This window comes from Rattus rattus, chromosome 12, assembly GCF_011064425.1.
Source record: "Rattus rattus isolate New Zealand chromosome 12, Rrattus_CSIRO_v1, whole genome shotgun sequence".
In the NCBI taxonomy this organism is placed as follows: domain Eukaryota; kingdom Metazoa; phylum Chordata; class Mammalia; order Rodentia; family Muridae; genus Rattus; species Rattus rattus.
The window spans coordinates 78,646,702-78,663,322 of NC_046165.1; the positions used below are offsets into that span (position 1 = coordinate 78,646,702).

General features: G+C 44.9%; 1 protein-coding gene across 1 annotated transcript in view; it reads right to left on the reverse strand.

Moving 5' to 3' along the window:
* Nucleotides 1-2,517: 2,517 nt before the first annotated feature.
* Acox2 (acyl-CoA oxidase 2) overlaps nucleotides 2,518-16,621 on the reverse strand; it is a 29,339-nt gene continuing 15,235 nt past the window's right edge. The window contains exons 12-14 of the mRNA XM_032917847.1: nucleotides 16,295-16,512; nucleotides 6,438-6,570; nucleotides 2,518-2,649 (exon numbers count right to left, since the gene is read on the reverse strand). Coding sequence (XP_032773738.1) covers nucleotides 2,587-2,649; nucleotides 6,438-6,570; nucleotides 16,295-16,512 — 414 coding nt within the window. The 3' untranslated portion in view covers nucleotides 2,518-2,586. The remainder of the gene's footprint in view (nucleotides 2,650-6,437; nucleotides 6,571-16,294; nucleotides 16,513-16,621) is intronic.

The following is a 16,621-nucleotide window of genomic DNA, read 5'->3' on the forward strand; positions in this document are numbered from 1 at the left end:
AAGACACCCTTTTCCTCTTCTCTGTGAGACTGTTCCCAGATTGTCTCTTTGAAAATTTAAGATCTGATAAATTACCCTGCTCCCCTACCCCGTACACACACCACCACCACCACAGAAACTCAAAACTACCTCATCTTCAAACCAGGACACCTTAATGCTATGGGCAGGTTGATGGGCGTTGATGTATTTGAACTGGTGAGAAGAGGCTCCAATTGAGAATTAATAAAGGGTTTCCTGAATTAGTTGTGTGCTGTGGAGCCAGCTAGAATTGAAAGATAATTTGGGTTCAGAACCGTTGGGAGGGGCTGCAGGGAGTGGCCTTGGTGCTCTTGCACAGGACTGGAATTTGACTCCCAGCACCAACATCAAATGGCTTACAACCACTCGTAAGTCCAGGTAGTTGTGATACCTCTGACTTCTACCTGTGCATGCACACATGCACACACACACACACACACACACACACACACACACACACACAGACACCATACACACAGACACCACACACATACACACACACACATACACCACACACACTCACATACACCATACACACACTCACACACCCACCACACAAACTCACACACACTTTTTAAAGTTGTGGAACTAGGAATACTATTAGCTCCAAGTTTGTGAGAAAGGCAAACTTATAAGAGTTCTCTTCCTTGCCCCTTCCTTGTCTCCCAAAAGGAAGGTTTGCTTTTAGTAAATTTTCTCTGGCTTACTATTAGTAGTATTAGCGGGTAAATGATTGCTTATACGAACGAAAGCAAAAGCAAGCAGCAAGATTTTCAGGTTTTGTTGTCTTTTTTTTTTTTTTTTTTTAGATTTATTTATCTATTATAAGTACACTGTAGCTGTCCTCAGACACACCAGAAGAGGGCATCAGATCTCATTACAGATGGTTGTGAGCCACCATATGGTTGCTGGGAATTGAACTCAGGACCTCTGGAAGAACAGTCAGTGTTCTTAACCACTGAGCCATCTCTCCAGCCCCCTTGTTGTCTGTTTTTTTCCCCTCAGTCGTAGGGGATGACCAGGGCTCCGTTCATGTTAGGTGAGTGAGTGTTCTGTCACTGAGTTGCAGACCACATCAGGACTGCTCTGTGTTATGTCATTGAAAATGAAATGATTGGGAGAACCCTCTAGAATGTACCAGAGACCTGGAAAGTGAGAGACTCTCAGGACTCAAGAGGGTGGGGGTAACCCTAGATGAAAGGGTCTACAGTGGGAAGAGGGAACTTATTGAATCCACCTCCAGCCGAAAAACAGGACAACAAGTGAGGAATGGGGTTGCTATCCCACAGCCAAAGCTCTGACCCATAATAGTTCCTGTCTGAAAGAACTGCAGGGACAAAAATGGAGAGGAGCCTGAGGAAAGGGGGAAAAGGAGGTCTAGTGACAGGCCCAAAGTGGGATCCAGCTCAAGGAGAGGCCCATGCCCTCACTATTTGGGATCCAGCTCAAGGAGAGGCCCATGCCCTCACTATTTGGGATCCAGCTCAAGGAGAGGCCCACGCCCTCACTGTTACTGAGGCTATGGAGTACTCAAAAAGACCTATCATGACTGCCCTCAGAAGGACCCAACAAACAGCTGTAAGAGTCAGATGCAGATGTGTGCACCCAACCAATGAACAGAAGCTGCTGACCCCTGTGGTTGAATTAGGGAAAAGCTGGAGGAAGCTGAGGAGAAGGGCAACCCTCTAGAAGGACCAGCAGTCTCAACTAACCTGGACCCCTGAGATCTCTCAGACATTGGATCACCAACCAGGCAGCATACACCAGCTGAGATGAGGCCTCCAACACATAGACAGCAGACAAATCCCCGATCTGGGTTCAGTCAGAGAAGAGGCACCTAATCCTGAAGAGACTGGAGGCCCCAGGAAGATTAGAGGTGTGGTGGGGTGGGTGGGGTGGGAACATCATCGTGGAGATGGAGGGGGGTGGGTAACAGTGGTGGAGGAGGTATGTGGAACCCTCAGGTGGTGGACTGGGAAGGGAATAAAATCTGGAGTGTAAAAAAATAAAAAAATTATTAATAAGAAGAAAATGAAATGAAAAATGTAGCTTGGTTGAATTTGGGCATATTGAGATAATTCTGTCTCTTTGTGAAATCTTAATTTTTACTGCGGAAGAGCTGACATTTAAACAAAATGGTATGTTGCATTCTGAGCATCTATATTCGGTTCAGATTGTAGCATACCTAGGCACCTTTGAATGGCTACGTGTGTGTCTGGGTAAAGCTAGAGGTAAGCGCGGGCCACGGGTAGCTCAGTGGAGAGTGCCTGCTAACATCCTTCCACTTTTCAGTCCCAGCTTCCCCCTAGGTAAATAAACAACACAGGAAGTAACTGACAAGTTTATTAGCTTTTCCTGTATGTAAAGCAAAATTTTAGCATTTAGCCAAATACATGCTATAGACGGACAAGGGAAAGTTTCAAACATGCTCAGTAGTAGACAGCTATCCATTCATGTACCAATTTACTACCTGATTTAACCGAGCAGCGCTCCCCCGTGCTTTAAATTCTCTAGTATATGTGCCATAGTAAGGCCGTGGTGCTTCTCGGTCCCAAATCCTTTGGCTTTTCACATCTTGTGTCTCCAGCCGAGCATCAGTGGTCGGATATACTTCTTATAGGCAGGGTTCTCCTATGTTTATGCGAAGTACGGAATGCATTATTAGAAGGACGCTTTTAGAATTAATGACCTCACTTTTTTTTTTTAAAAAAAAATAGCATCACCTAAGAGTTTTCATTTTTCAAATTAATTTTGAAAGTCATGGTGGGAACATATGGTAAACACTTTCCCCCGCCCCCAAAAAAGCAAATTTTCTTAGGCAGGTTTTTGTGCGCGCAGGTGGCTGGCTGATTAAGGGAAAACTCTACGGCTTCTTTGCTTTTGGGATTTAATACAAATGAAAGCCTTTTACTATTCGAGGGTCTTTGGAATTGAACGTGAATCACGAAGCAAGGGGCCAGGAAGTAGAGCTCTCCCTAATGTTTTCATCAGTTGCTGGCTGAGGCCTCTCTGACGACAGTTACCAGTCTATGCATATAGCCAAGTATCATTTAGGCATTGTTTCATAGATTTTTTTTTTCAGTCATGTGGTTCTATCCTAGGTCTCTGGGCTCTCCAGCCTCTGGGGCCTGGCCCTCCAGGCAATGTCAGGGCTGGGTTCCCTCTTGTGAGTCTCAAGTTGGACCAGTCACTGGCCACTCCCACAGTTTCTGCACCACTTCACCCCAGCACATCTTGTAGGCAGGACAAATTGTAGGCTGAAGGTTATATGGCTGGGCTGGTGTCCCAGTCCCTTCACTGGAGTCTTGCCTGGTTACAGGAGATGGCCAGTTCAGGTTCTGTGTCCCCCATTGCTAAGAGTCTTAGCTAAGGTCACCCTTGTAGATACCCGGGAGTTCCTATTGCATTAGGTTTCTAGCTTATCCTTGAGATCTACCCCCACCCCCAATTCCAGTTTCTCCCAGTGCTCTCTCTGGCCATCCAACTGAAACCTGACCCTTCTGATTCCCCCACCCACCCACCTCCCGGAAATTCATACTTCACCCACTGAGCCCTCTTCGTTACTTAGCCTTTCTAGGTTGATAGACTGTAGCAAGATTATCTTTTACTTTCAGCTGGTTTGTCTCTCTGTTTCTGGGTACCTCACTCAGGGTGATCCCCCCCTCCCCCGGCCCCCGTTCTATCCATTTGTCTGCCATTTCCATTATGTCACTGTTTATAGGAAGACTACTTTTTTTTTTTTTCAGCTACTTTGCTGAAGGTGTGTATCGGGTGTAGGGGTTCCCTGGTAGAATTTTTGGGATCACTAATGTATACCGTCATATCAACTGCAAACAGCGACACTTTGACTTCCTCCTTTCCAACTTGTAACCTCTCATCTCCTTTAGTTGTCTCATCTCTCTGCCGAAACTCCCTCTATTGAATAGATGTGGAGAGAGTTGACAGCCTGGTCTTGTTCCTGATTTTCTATTATTTTCTAACGCACTGTCTTCAGTTTTTTGTAGCTAAACTCTAGTCTCCCATACTGTCTCCCTGTTTATTTCCTTTTGCCCGTCCACAGTAAAACTATGAGGTCCTTAACACAGGTCTGCACTGTGTCGAACACTGGCACACCATCCCTGCACAGTAAATATTCTTTGACTGAATGAACCAAGATGTGTTTAATACTTCTCACTCCTTGGACATGTTTTTGCAATAGAATTACTGAGAGAAAAGGATTTTTTGCTGGGGGGTGGTAATATACACCTGTAATCCTGGCATCTGTAGGGTAGGAATTCAAGGCCAGCCTGGAATACACAAGACCCTCAAACAAACACTAAAAAGGGAGAGGCTCCTTGGCTTGAAATGGCCCCTGATGTTTCCTCCTGGTTTCCTTAGGGAATGGCATGGATGTAATTTCATGTGAGGAGGAAGGTCCATCTGTGGCAGTTTTCTAGAACAGTCAGAAAGCCCAAAAGCAGGTGCCACAGAGTGTACTAGGGGAGCTGTTATCCTGTTCAGGGAGGAGGTTCAGTACAAGCTGCCCTGCCCAGAGAGACTCTGGAGCTAAGACTTACAGGGTACCACATAGCACTTCACTTTCAGCAGAACACAGTGAGATAGAACCCCTCTTGTACTTCTGTGTCCGTAGGGCGTGTTTCAACATAGCTGCTTGTTAACATATCTGGAATATCCGTAACCCAACTTCTTCTATTGTAAAAATGTCTGCCACATCTCAGAATGATGGCAGAGCAAGATTACTTAGACCTGAAGAATGTTAGTGCTTTTCAGAGGAGCCAGAGGTGTAAGACCATGTGGCTATATGTTAGCAGTCAGCCAAGTTTCATCTTGACTAAGTGACGTCAGAGTCATTTGTGATCTCACGTTCCTAAACTGCATGTAAGAGGCACACTGTGGCACCTGTCGCTTTTAATGAGGTAAGGCGGGCTGGTGAGTGTCTGTGGCATCGGTGTACTGCGGCTTCTGTGTCCTTATGTAGGTCACAAGAAGTTCCATCCCTGGTCAAGTTAAAGGAAGTAGACTTAGAGGGACAGGATGATGTATGTCATCAATTTACAGAGTCAGTGAGCGAGGAAGCTTAGCACATCTCATTTCTACAAACCTGCTATGGTTTTCGGACTAAAGACTTAAGAATGAAGAAAAACAAGATAGCCCGCTAGAATCTTTAGTGAGCACGAGGCATCTGGGGAGAGAGGAATGTTTTCCTGTGCTGCCATTAAACAGGTCTGAGCTATGTTGTGTCTCTGCATTCGCTGACAGATGGGCAGTGAGGGGGCGATGGGTCTATGAGCCCCAAAGGACACAGATCTCTCCTGAGACCATGGGAAGCAGGGCTTTGGGAAGAACTTTGCTTTGCACCAGGATTTAAACATTAGCAAGGACAGAGGTCTGTAGTGATGTACTAGAAATAGTTTAACTGTAAGGAGCAGTAAACGGCTAAGTAAGTGGTTTCTATTTCTTTGAGCTAAAACGCTGTCTGCTTCTGGATGGTGTTTGAGGGAGATGGACTGGCCTTGTGTCTGGCAGCCATCCTGGAGCTTATGACTTTAGATAATAATGTTAATAAGTTAAACTCTGGTACGTGACAATATAAGCTGTCTGAATACGCCTGGTGAAGTGTTAGTGAACACCCGAATGTTGTCACTGCGCTCTCTGACGTGTTTCTGAGGTTGGACTAAAGAGAAAGTTTCGCCATCTAAAAAACACTGCTTTATAAATTCTAATACGCCCAGAGCTGTGAAATGACTTGTGTGTGTGTGTGTGTGTGTGTGTGTGTGTGTGTGTGTGCCTACAGATAGATAGATTCCTTGTTGGGATTATCTCTGTCTAATCTGCTATTCACTGCGGGCTTCCTAAATTCAAATAAAGTGCAGTACCCACCAATGTGCTTAGATTTGCCCAGCGAGGGTGGTACAACTGGCATTCTTGTATTCCCTCTGAGGACAGTCTTGTCGCTGTCCCCTTATGATGGTTGTGCTTTCCCTGCTCACCGATTGCAGTACCTCAGATTTCCCCTTCATCTCTGAATGTGCACTTTATCTACATGAAACAGAGCTAAAAGGCTGGAAATAGGATGGTTTGGGCACTGCTGTGATTTATCTTAGTTTTGTTAATGTAAAAGCCAGCTTGCTGCTGTGCATATATGCCTTTGGGTATGTCAAGCCATGATTTAGAAATGAGCCTTTCTCCTAATGCCCCTTCGATGTTCCGAGCTGTTCATTTTGCTGATTTCAGTGCCTGCCAGGCCACACCCCTGGTTTCTTTTATGCATCCTCTGGAAGGATTTTAAACAGATGCACTATGCCAAGTGATTTTCCACCTAAGCAGAATCGATTACAGTGGGGGGAAAAACATTGAGATGTATTTACTGCTTGTTCTTTGCTGCCTTACATAATTTATAACGGGTTTCACTCAACTACCTGAGTATTGGCTGGGGACTTCTGAGCCCACTCAAACAGGCGTTCGTAGACGTGTCCATCATAACAGCCAAGTGCCGAGTTTAAACAATGGTCCGAGAAGTCAAAAGCATCGGTTAACAATATGGCATCCTTCCTGAGAGAGGAAACAGATTGTGAGCATTTTACCTTGCGCTTAGGAATCTAGTCAGCCCACAGGAAGTAATTAGAAGTTGCATCATTATCGACTGTTTGAACAATTCACTCTTTTATTTCGGTTTTATTATCAGGTATATGTCTACAGGATACAGAATCAAAGAATTCTTTAAGGCTTGTTATTTAAAAACCAGGGCTGGCCTGTTGGGTATAAAGTCTAGGATCCAATTCCCAACACTGGAAATAAATAAATAAATGAAAAAAAAATTATCCTATCTCCCAGGATGCCGGTTAGTGTTTATCAACTTGACGAAAATTCGCGTCACTTGGGACGATGGAGGCCCAATTGAGGGAATGCCTCCATCAGATTGGCTGGTAGATATGTCTGTGAAACATTTTCTTGATTAATGGTTGATGTGGGAGAGGCCAGCCCACTGTGGAAGGTACCATCTCTGGGCAGGTGGTCTTGGGTTGTATAAAATGGGCAATTGAGCAATCCATGGGGAGCAAGCCAAGAAGAAGCATTCCTCTATGGTCTGCGTTTCAGTCTCTGCATCTACATTCTGCCTTGCATTCCTGTCTTGGTTTCCCTCAGTGGTGAACTGTAATCGAGGGCCAAATAAACCTTTTCCTCCACAAGTTGGATTTGGTCAGTGTTTTATCACAACAGAAAACAACTGGTATACCCAGTTACTCTATTCCAGTTTTCTTCTCTCCAGAGACATTGTTAGTTTTAGCTGATAGTTACACAAATATCTCCATATATGAATGTATATATGTATATATATATGTACATATACATCTACCTGCCTGCCTGCCTGCCTGTCTGTCTGCCTACTTTCCTAACTACCTATCTACTTACCTATCTGTTTAAATTGCTAACAACTTCTTGATGCTTTAGTTTTATAATAGTTGACTATTATAAAAGCAAAGGTTTCTTTTTGGGGAGTAAAATGGGACAGGATGTTACCATGCAGTCCTCGCTGTCCTAGAACTCTGTGCAGCCCAGGCTGGCATGCCATTCTCCTCTTAACACCCCACCCCCAGACGCCTGATGGCTGGGGTTGCAGATACATTCCACACACTTGGCTGGACTAAGCAGGGCTCTCCTTCATACCTATATCCTCAACCTTATGCTTTCTCCTCTTGGCCTTCCTGTCTCCTTATAGAGTTGTGACTTTGACAAGATTAATTAATATTCAGTATTGGCATCATGATGATTGTATGACATCAAAACATTTGTAGTGGCTTAGATAATATACTGAGTTATACTTGTGGATTTTAAATTTTAATTTTGCTTTGTGATAAGGTCTGGTTGGTCTGAACTTTCACTTTCATTTTTTTTTTTGTTTTTGTTGTTGTTTTTTTTTTTTTTTTTAGACAGGGTCTCACTGTAGTTCTGCTGGCTGGTCTAGAACTCCTTACGTAGCTCTGGCTGGCCTTGAACTGTGCACTACATGTGGGGAGTCAGTAGTCCTTCCACATGTGGATCTTAGGCATCAAACTCACATCGTCAAGGGATTGAGCTCATGTCAGTCTGGGCTTCAAGTACCTTTGTCCATTAGGCCATCTTGCTGGCTTTTAATCCTGTTTTGATAATAACTAATGAGCCTCCTGTTTTGGCAAGAGCTAATGAACTATACGTCTCGTTTAATATCCCTTATGACCCTTGTGCTCTCATTTCTCTCTGTAATCAGCCATGGTCCATTGTATTTCCCCCCCTTCCTTATGCTGGTTTAGACCACTCCACTCCTTGTTTTCACTGGTTTTCTGCCACCACCCTTACGATCATATGTCTGGAAAGAGCAGCTACACTGTTGTCCTAAGAGCTTTAAGCCGAGCCACAGCCTAGCAGTCGTGTTCCACCGCTCTGGTTCACCGAGCCACTTGCCTCATGGCTATCTCGGTCTCTTCCATCTTCAAGTCTACGGCATTCACCTCCTCCTTCCTCACCAGAGTGGCTTTGCATCCTATTTCACCGGTAAGAGCTTCCCACAGGTTCCCACCTCTGAGCATTATACACCGAGTCCCCTCTTAGTACCAGCCATCTTGGTTTTCCTGCTCCAAGTGTACCCATCCCCGGGTCTGTTAGATGCTTTGAGCCCTTGCCTCCTGGAGAGCAATACTCCAGACAATACTTTCCCTTCCCATAGAGTGTGAGAAACCCCTCAGGGTCACTCCGGCAGCTCCACGATTGCTGTCATCTCAAGGCAACCTTTGGGGTGGCTGGAGACATGGCTCAGCAGTTAATAGCACTTGCTGCTCCTGGTTTAGCTGATGGCCCTTAGATGGTGGCTTCCAACTGTCTGTAACTCCTGAGACATTGCACACCTGTGGTGCACTTCCTTATGTGGGGGCACACTCGGAACATTTAGAACTGAAGTTTAAGCCAGGTGTGACTAGTTGACACCCCACTCTCACCTAAGAGCAGACTCTTGGGGATCATCAGAGGAAAGCCCTTAATCTAAAAGATGGAGACCTAGATAACCAAGAACAAGGCAACTTGAAGGATACGAGTGAACCTGCGGGGAAAATAAAACTCAAAAATAGAAAAGAAACATTTTTTTTTAAATCGCCAAAATCTTCAAAGAGCTAAGAAGGTCAAGACACCACAGATATGATGTAAGGTCAAAAATGCCAGTAACATCCAGAAAGTAGAGAAGGGATTCTGAAAGTTTAAAAGCTGATACTGTGAATGAAATGAAATGAAACTTAAAAACGAACAAATATACTTTTGCCCCCTCCTTTTCCTTATCCACGCCAGACCACAGCTCCTCTTTTACCTGAATTCAGGAGAATTTTGTTTGCTTTTCGCCAGTTCCTTCTGCTCTTTCTGGAGAGGACTGGCTGATTGCCAGCTTTTACCTCCGCCCATCGCTGGGGTAACTGCCGTTAGTCCCCTGCTGTCTTTGGGGGCGGGGTCCTGACGCTTCTCATTCACTTACTCCTTGATGACATCATCTCTCTCACAGCTTTAAATATGAGCCACGTATCACCGACTTCTGGATTTATCCATCCGGTGTCACCTGCCTCTGGCATCTGTACTAGATTTCTATCTCACAGGCTTTTCTAGTGCACTGAGTACCTAACAAACTCCTGATCCTGTCCGTCTCATCTTAGCCTGGCCCTCCTGTAGCCTTCCCCTTTATGATCGATGGCCTGGCTTCTTTCTATCCTGGGCCATATCTACGTGTGGCCAACCCTGTTCTGGTTTCAGAGCGTGTCCTAATATTGTCCACTTCCCACTGCATCGGCCAGCGGCCCACGATCATCTCCCACCTGGGTGACTGCCTTAGCTTCCAGACCCGTCTCTTTGCTCTTATTTATTGGTTTATATATAATGATTAATTTAGGAGCTGCAGGCTAAGCCTATGCCATATGCACTCTACCCTCAGGCTGTACTTCCAGCCCCTGCATTATGTTATTCATTTATATATAAGAGGTTGGGAGATGGCTCAGTCGGGAAAATGCTCGAGGCCCTCAGTTTGATTCCCAGAACTTATATAGGGGGAAAAAGGCTAGGAGGAGACAGGTAGATCATGGGGCACCACTGTCCAGTCCGTCTAGCTTATGGGTTCTAGCACAGTGAGAGATGCTGTGTCAAAGCAAAAACAAGAACAAAAGCCACTGGTGCTTGAGAAAGGACACCTGAGGTTGTCCTCTGGCTCTGGTCTCCACATATACACACGCACACACAGACACACACACACAAACACACACACAAAGACACACACACAGACGCACACACACACATACACACAGAGACACACACATACAGACACACACAGACACACAGATGCACACACACACACACACACACACACACACAGACACACACACACACACACACACAGACACACACACACACACACACACACACACACACACACAGAGACACACACATACAAACACACACACACACACATACACACACACACACACACACACAGAGACACACAGACACACACACACACACACACACAGACACACACAGACACACAGAGACACACACAGACGCACACACACAGACACACCACATACACATACAGACACACACACTCACACATACAACACACAGACAAACACACACACAGACACATAGACAAATAGATACACAAACACACACAGAGACACAGACACACACACACAGACACACACACACACACACACACAGACAAACACACACAGAGACACACAGACACACACACAGACACACAGAGATACACACAGACACACACAGATACACAGACACATACACACAGAGACACACACACACACAGAGACACACAGACACACAGACACACACACACACACACACACACACACACCAAAACAAACAACAAATCCTCAAATTTAAAAAAGCATACATATGCGTCTAGATACATGTGTATAGCCCCCAGGCGTGAATGTCACGTTAGGTTGTTTCGGGTTATAAGTGTGCTGTGCTGTGACCCTTCCGTTCTCACACGCAGTGAAAGCCTGGACCTTCAGTTTTACAGTTACGTACCTGTTCCCTCCCTTTCCACTGGCACCCATTCTCCAACCTTTGACTCCCCTTCCCCCTCAGCTGTGCTTCCCGCCTCTTACAGCCTTGTTTCTGGCCTTTAGGTAGACAAACCAAGCACTAGCTTCCTACCTTTGCCATGTCTACGTTGTGCTCAGCTTGGCTGATGGTTTTCCTGGTAGCCATATGATTCCTAGAGTCCTTCCCTGTGTTCTCAGGCCTTTCCTCAAATCACCCAACTGGACAGGCCTTCTTCGGCTTCTTTTAATGCTTAAAGGTCTGAAATTGTAGCTCATAGGTAGAGTACTTGGCTGGAATGTTCAAGGCCATGGGTTCAGTCCCCAGCACCACACGAAAACTAGAACAAGAACCTTTGGAACCTTAGTGAGCCCTCTGCTCTCTCAGAACGCTTACCTTCTTCCCAGAATACTTTTCCCCCTCGTGTGTGTGTGTGTGTGTGTGTGTGTGTGTGTGTGTGTGTGTGTGTGTGTGTGGGCATCTGTCTCCTTCTTGTAAGTACTGTGGCCCTTTTCAACCCGAAGCCCTGTATCTTTCATTTGAGATGAATTTTCTTGAATCCTTTTATTGCTGTTTTGCCATATTTTGGTTTTCTTTGTCTTTTCTTCCCTTAATCTGTCTTCCACATGATGGGCCATGAATGTGAGTTTTCTTTAAGAAATTTGAGCATTTTTAAATTGTCTCTTAAAAAAAATATTGTACTTTTTTTGTCTCTGACATTTTCTGAGATTGCCACAACTCCACCTTGAACACAGGATTTAGCTCCATTCTATTTCCTGGTACCCATTTTTATCCTTATTATCCTTTTGTGTTTTTACTTGCTCAGCTTGCTTTTATAAATTATAAATCTTTGAAAGAGTGAACTCTGATAACCACAAACACAAAGTAAATACCAGGCTGTTTTGAAATTTCTTCTGCCAAAGCCATTGATCAAAAAACTCTTCAATTGGGGGGGGTTGGGGATTTAGCTCAGTGGTAGAGCGCTTGCCTAAGCGCAAGGCCCTGTTCGGTCCCCAGCTCCGAAAAAAAAGAAAAAAAAAAAAAAAGAAAAAGAAAAGCTCTTCAATTTAGCCTCAGGCAAACTTTTCACATAAGGGCTAAAACCAGCCACATATCAAACGTCAAAAGAAAAATCTCTAAGCCGTGTACTAAAATCCTTCCCCTCTGAACTCTCTTGAGCCAGGCCACAATTCAAATCACCCTCAGCACCACTATCTTCCATGTTCCTACTGGTATGACCCATTAAGCCAAAATTAAAGGATTCCACTACTTTTCTAATCCAAAGTTTCAAGGTCCATACTCCTCCAAACGAAAGCATGGTTACGTCTATCATAGCAATGCCCCAGCCCCTGGTGCCAACTTTTGTCTTAGGTTTTCTATTGCTGTGAAGAGACACTCTGACCATGGCAACTCTTATAAAGGAAAACATTTAGTTGGGGCTGGGTTACAGTTCAGAGGTTTAGTCCATTATCATCATGGTGGGAAGCATGGTTGTGGGCAGGCAGACATGGTGCTGGAATTCTAAATCTGGATTGGCAGACAGCAGGAAGAGACGGAGCCACTGAGCGTGGGCTCAAGCTTCTGAGACTTCAAAGCCCGCTTCACAGTGACACACTTCCTCCAACAAGGCCACGCCCACTCCAACAAGGCCACACCCACCCCAACAAGGCCACGCCCACTCTAACAAGGCCACGCCCACTCCAATAAGACCACACCCACTGATACTACGGCTCCCTATGGACCCAGCATTCAAATGCAGTCTATCGAGACCATTCCTATTTAAACCACCACACAGGGCTAAGGGTGTAATCTGTCAGTTGGTAGAGTGCTTGCCCAGCATGTACAAAGCCCTGGGCTCAAACCTCACCACACTGAATAAAAACTGGGTGTGTTGGCTAATGCTGGTAATTCCAGCTCCAGGAAGAGGGGGTCAGAATGGTCAGAGGTTCAAGGCTATCCTTGGTTGTATAGCAAGTTCAAAGCCAGTCTGGGCTACCTGGCACACATTGTCTCATGACAAATATATATTTGATGTTTTACTGACATTTCAGTAAGGCTCCAGAAATAACTGTGTATGTTCAATCTGCCACCTTTACTTAGCAGTCCCTTAGCGGAGATGTTTAGCCGGACTTAAAGTGCTAAAACTGAGCTGCATCAGTTCACTGGCCTCACACAGGGAGCTGGTTTTGGTGTCTCGTAGAATACCGTCCTGCCTTTGCTTTATCATCCCTGAAATCTGAGGGAAGTGGTGATGAGTCCAGCCTGAGACCTGTGATGCTGAACTGATGAGTGCATGGTGTCTGTTTCCTGTGTATCTTCCCTGCTTTCTTACACTAGGATCCATAATGTAAGCACATCAGTTTGTGGTTTCCAGGCTTGTATTGGCAGCCTCTGTCCACAACAAGCACTTAGAAAAGCAAAGTGCAGATTAACACACACACACACACACACACACACACACACACACACACACACGAGGCACAGCCACACACAGACACAGACACACACAGACACAAATACACACAGACATATACACACCACACAGAGATACAGACACAGAGACAGACACACAGACACACAGACACACAGACACACAGACACACACACACACAGAGGCACAGATACACACAGACATACACACACCACACAGAGATATACACACAGACACACACAGACATACACCACACAGACATACATACACCACCCAAAGATACACAGAGATGGACACACATAGACATACACATATCACACAGAGATGCAGACACACACAGACACATACATACATACACACAGAGGCACAGACACAGACAGACACAGACAGACACAGACACACAGATATACACACACCACACAGAGGCACAGACACAGACAGACACAGACAGACACAGACACATAGGCATACACACACCACACAGAGATACAGACACAGACACACAGACACACAGACACACACACACACACACACACACACAGGCACAGACACACACAGACATACACACACCGCACAGAGATACAGACACAGACACACACACAGACACACACACACACAGACACACACAGACATACACACACAGACACACAGACACACACACACACATACATACACACAGACACACGCAGATATAAATACACCACACAGAGACAGACACAGTCACAGACACACACACACAGACAGACAGCAACACACACACACACACACACACACACACACACACACACACACACACCCTGCATCATGCTTATGAGGTGTTAAGGGTATTACTTGTGTCTCGTGTCTCGTCATAACCAGCCAGGACCAGGTGACTTTGCTTTCGTGTGTTTTTCAAATGCTAATCATTTCAGCAAGTTAGAAAGCTAGGTCCAGTTAGAAAGCTAGGTCCAGTTAGAAAGCTAGGTCCAGTTAGAAAGCTAGGTCCAGTTAGAAAGCTAGGTCCAGTTAGAAAGCTAGGTCCAGTTAGAAAGCTAGGTCCAGTTAGAAAGCTAGGTCCAGTTAGAAAGCTAGGTCCAGTTAGAAAGCTAGGTCAAGTTAGAAAGCTAGGTCAAGTTAGAAAGCTAGGTCAACTTGAGCTTGACCCGGGTAGTACTGATTACACCCTTAAGGTTCCCATACTGGGTCCCCCACATTAAACTTATCCCCTGGTATAAGTGTGTTATATATGCTTCTGACTGTTTTTGCTTGTAATATTACTTATTTACTTTGGTGGGGATGCCGTGGTATGCTACTGGAGGTCAGAGGATGACTGCAGAAGCTGGTGCTGGCCTTCTGTCCCGTGGAATCAAACTCAGATCGCCTGTTTCTCGGGAGCTTGTGAGCCTTCTCTCTGGCTCGGTATTTGATTGTTTATTTGGACAGACATTTAGTAGCCTCTAGCTATTGGTCAGCTGCTGACGTGTAGCCTCAAGGGCTTGTTAATACTACATTTTAGGAACAAAAAAGGATTTGGTTGATTTTTTTTTAACCTCTTGTGAAAATCTATAAAAATCTAAAATCTTTTACTGATAATGAGAGCTATTGGGACTTTCAGGGGAAAGGCCGTTTCCCTTCCACACATAATAGGCATCTTATTTTTTGCCCAGAAAGGTTTCAAAAATGTTGCATTCTCCAGTTAACTTGTCTTTTTTTTATTATACTGACACTAGTAAAATAATTAATAGTGTTTAATACCTGTTTATTCCAGTAGTCTGGTCAGGTGGTCAGGTCAGACTTCAGTTTTGATGTGTTCTTAAAGCAATATTTACTATACATATATATATGTATATATATATGTATATATATATACATACATACATACATACGGGATGAATGCTACTCATATTCATAGCTCCAAATTTTACAGGATTGGCTCTACATTTAAAACATCTATTACCTCTTTATAAATCAGTATATAAATTACTAAGTCTAAAAAAATCACCTTGAAGCCAAGGGAGTATCAAAATATATTAATTAGACTTGGCACAACTTTACTTAAAGCACATTTGACAGAGACATGATATGCATAACACATACACAATGCTGAACCCCCTACACCTGAACACGCAGGTGAAGAGGGCGGTGTCAAGTGGCTGGAAAGCCGAGTGTCCCAATGCCTCTACCTAGTCACACACGCGTGTAAGCTCATTCGTATTAGCCCGAGCGTCTTCCTCAGCAGGGCGGGGAGACCAAGTCCAATGCAAAGGCTTACGGACTAAACGAGACAATGCATATAATAGCACACAGATCTCACTAAATGCTGGTAATGATTAAAATTAGTATCAACACGCTCATATACAGCAGCCGTGATTATATTCAAACCCTTAGACACTGCTCCTTGCCAATGTTGAAGAATTCAAGTGAGGAACTCATTTATTCTTTTTTTGGGGCGGGGGGTTTAAGACAGGGTTTCTCTGTGAACCTGGCTATCCTGGAACTGACTCTGTAGACCAGGTTAAGTTCAAATTCATAAAGATCCGCCTGCCTCTGCTTCCTTAGTGCTGGAATTGAAGGCATGGGCCGCCACTGCCCGGTCCTAATTTATTCTTAGGCACATTAATTTCTAATTTTCCTCCCAATTCCTCTAAAGTTTCTTTCATTAAGTCCTAATGCTTTCTTTTGGTATAATTGTGCTAAGAATCAGTTTGTCCAGACCCCAAGTTTGCAAGGTCTTAGCTGGAGAACCGGCCCGTGCGCCAGGGTCTGACATAGTTTTAAGGACCACTCACTCACCGGATCAAGGGAAGCAGGTCTAGGAAGGCTGTTCTGGCCATGTCCACCTGGGCCCCAGACAGGAAGCCATCATGCAGAAAGTCCCCTGAGTTAGTCAGAACACCGTGTAAGGCATAGAGGTCACAGAGGCATTGGAGCACACGCTGAATCTCTGGTTCCTTGTCTAGTTTCTCCACAGCTTCCTTGAAATTCTTCACAGTGATGAAGTAGCAGTGAGCCTATGAAGACACAAACGCACAGGCCACTGATGCTCGTTCCAGGCTCCATAGATCATTCTGGAAGCTTGGCAAGGCAGCTGGAGTACGTGTATCTCCTGGAGGACTGGTG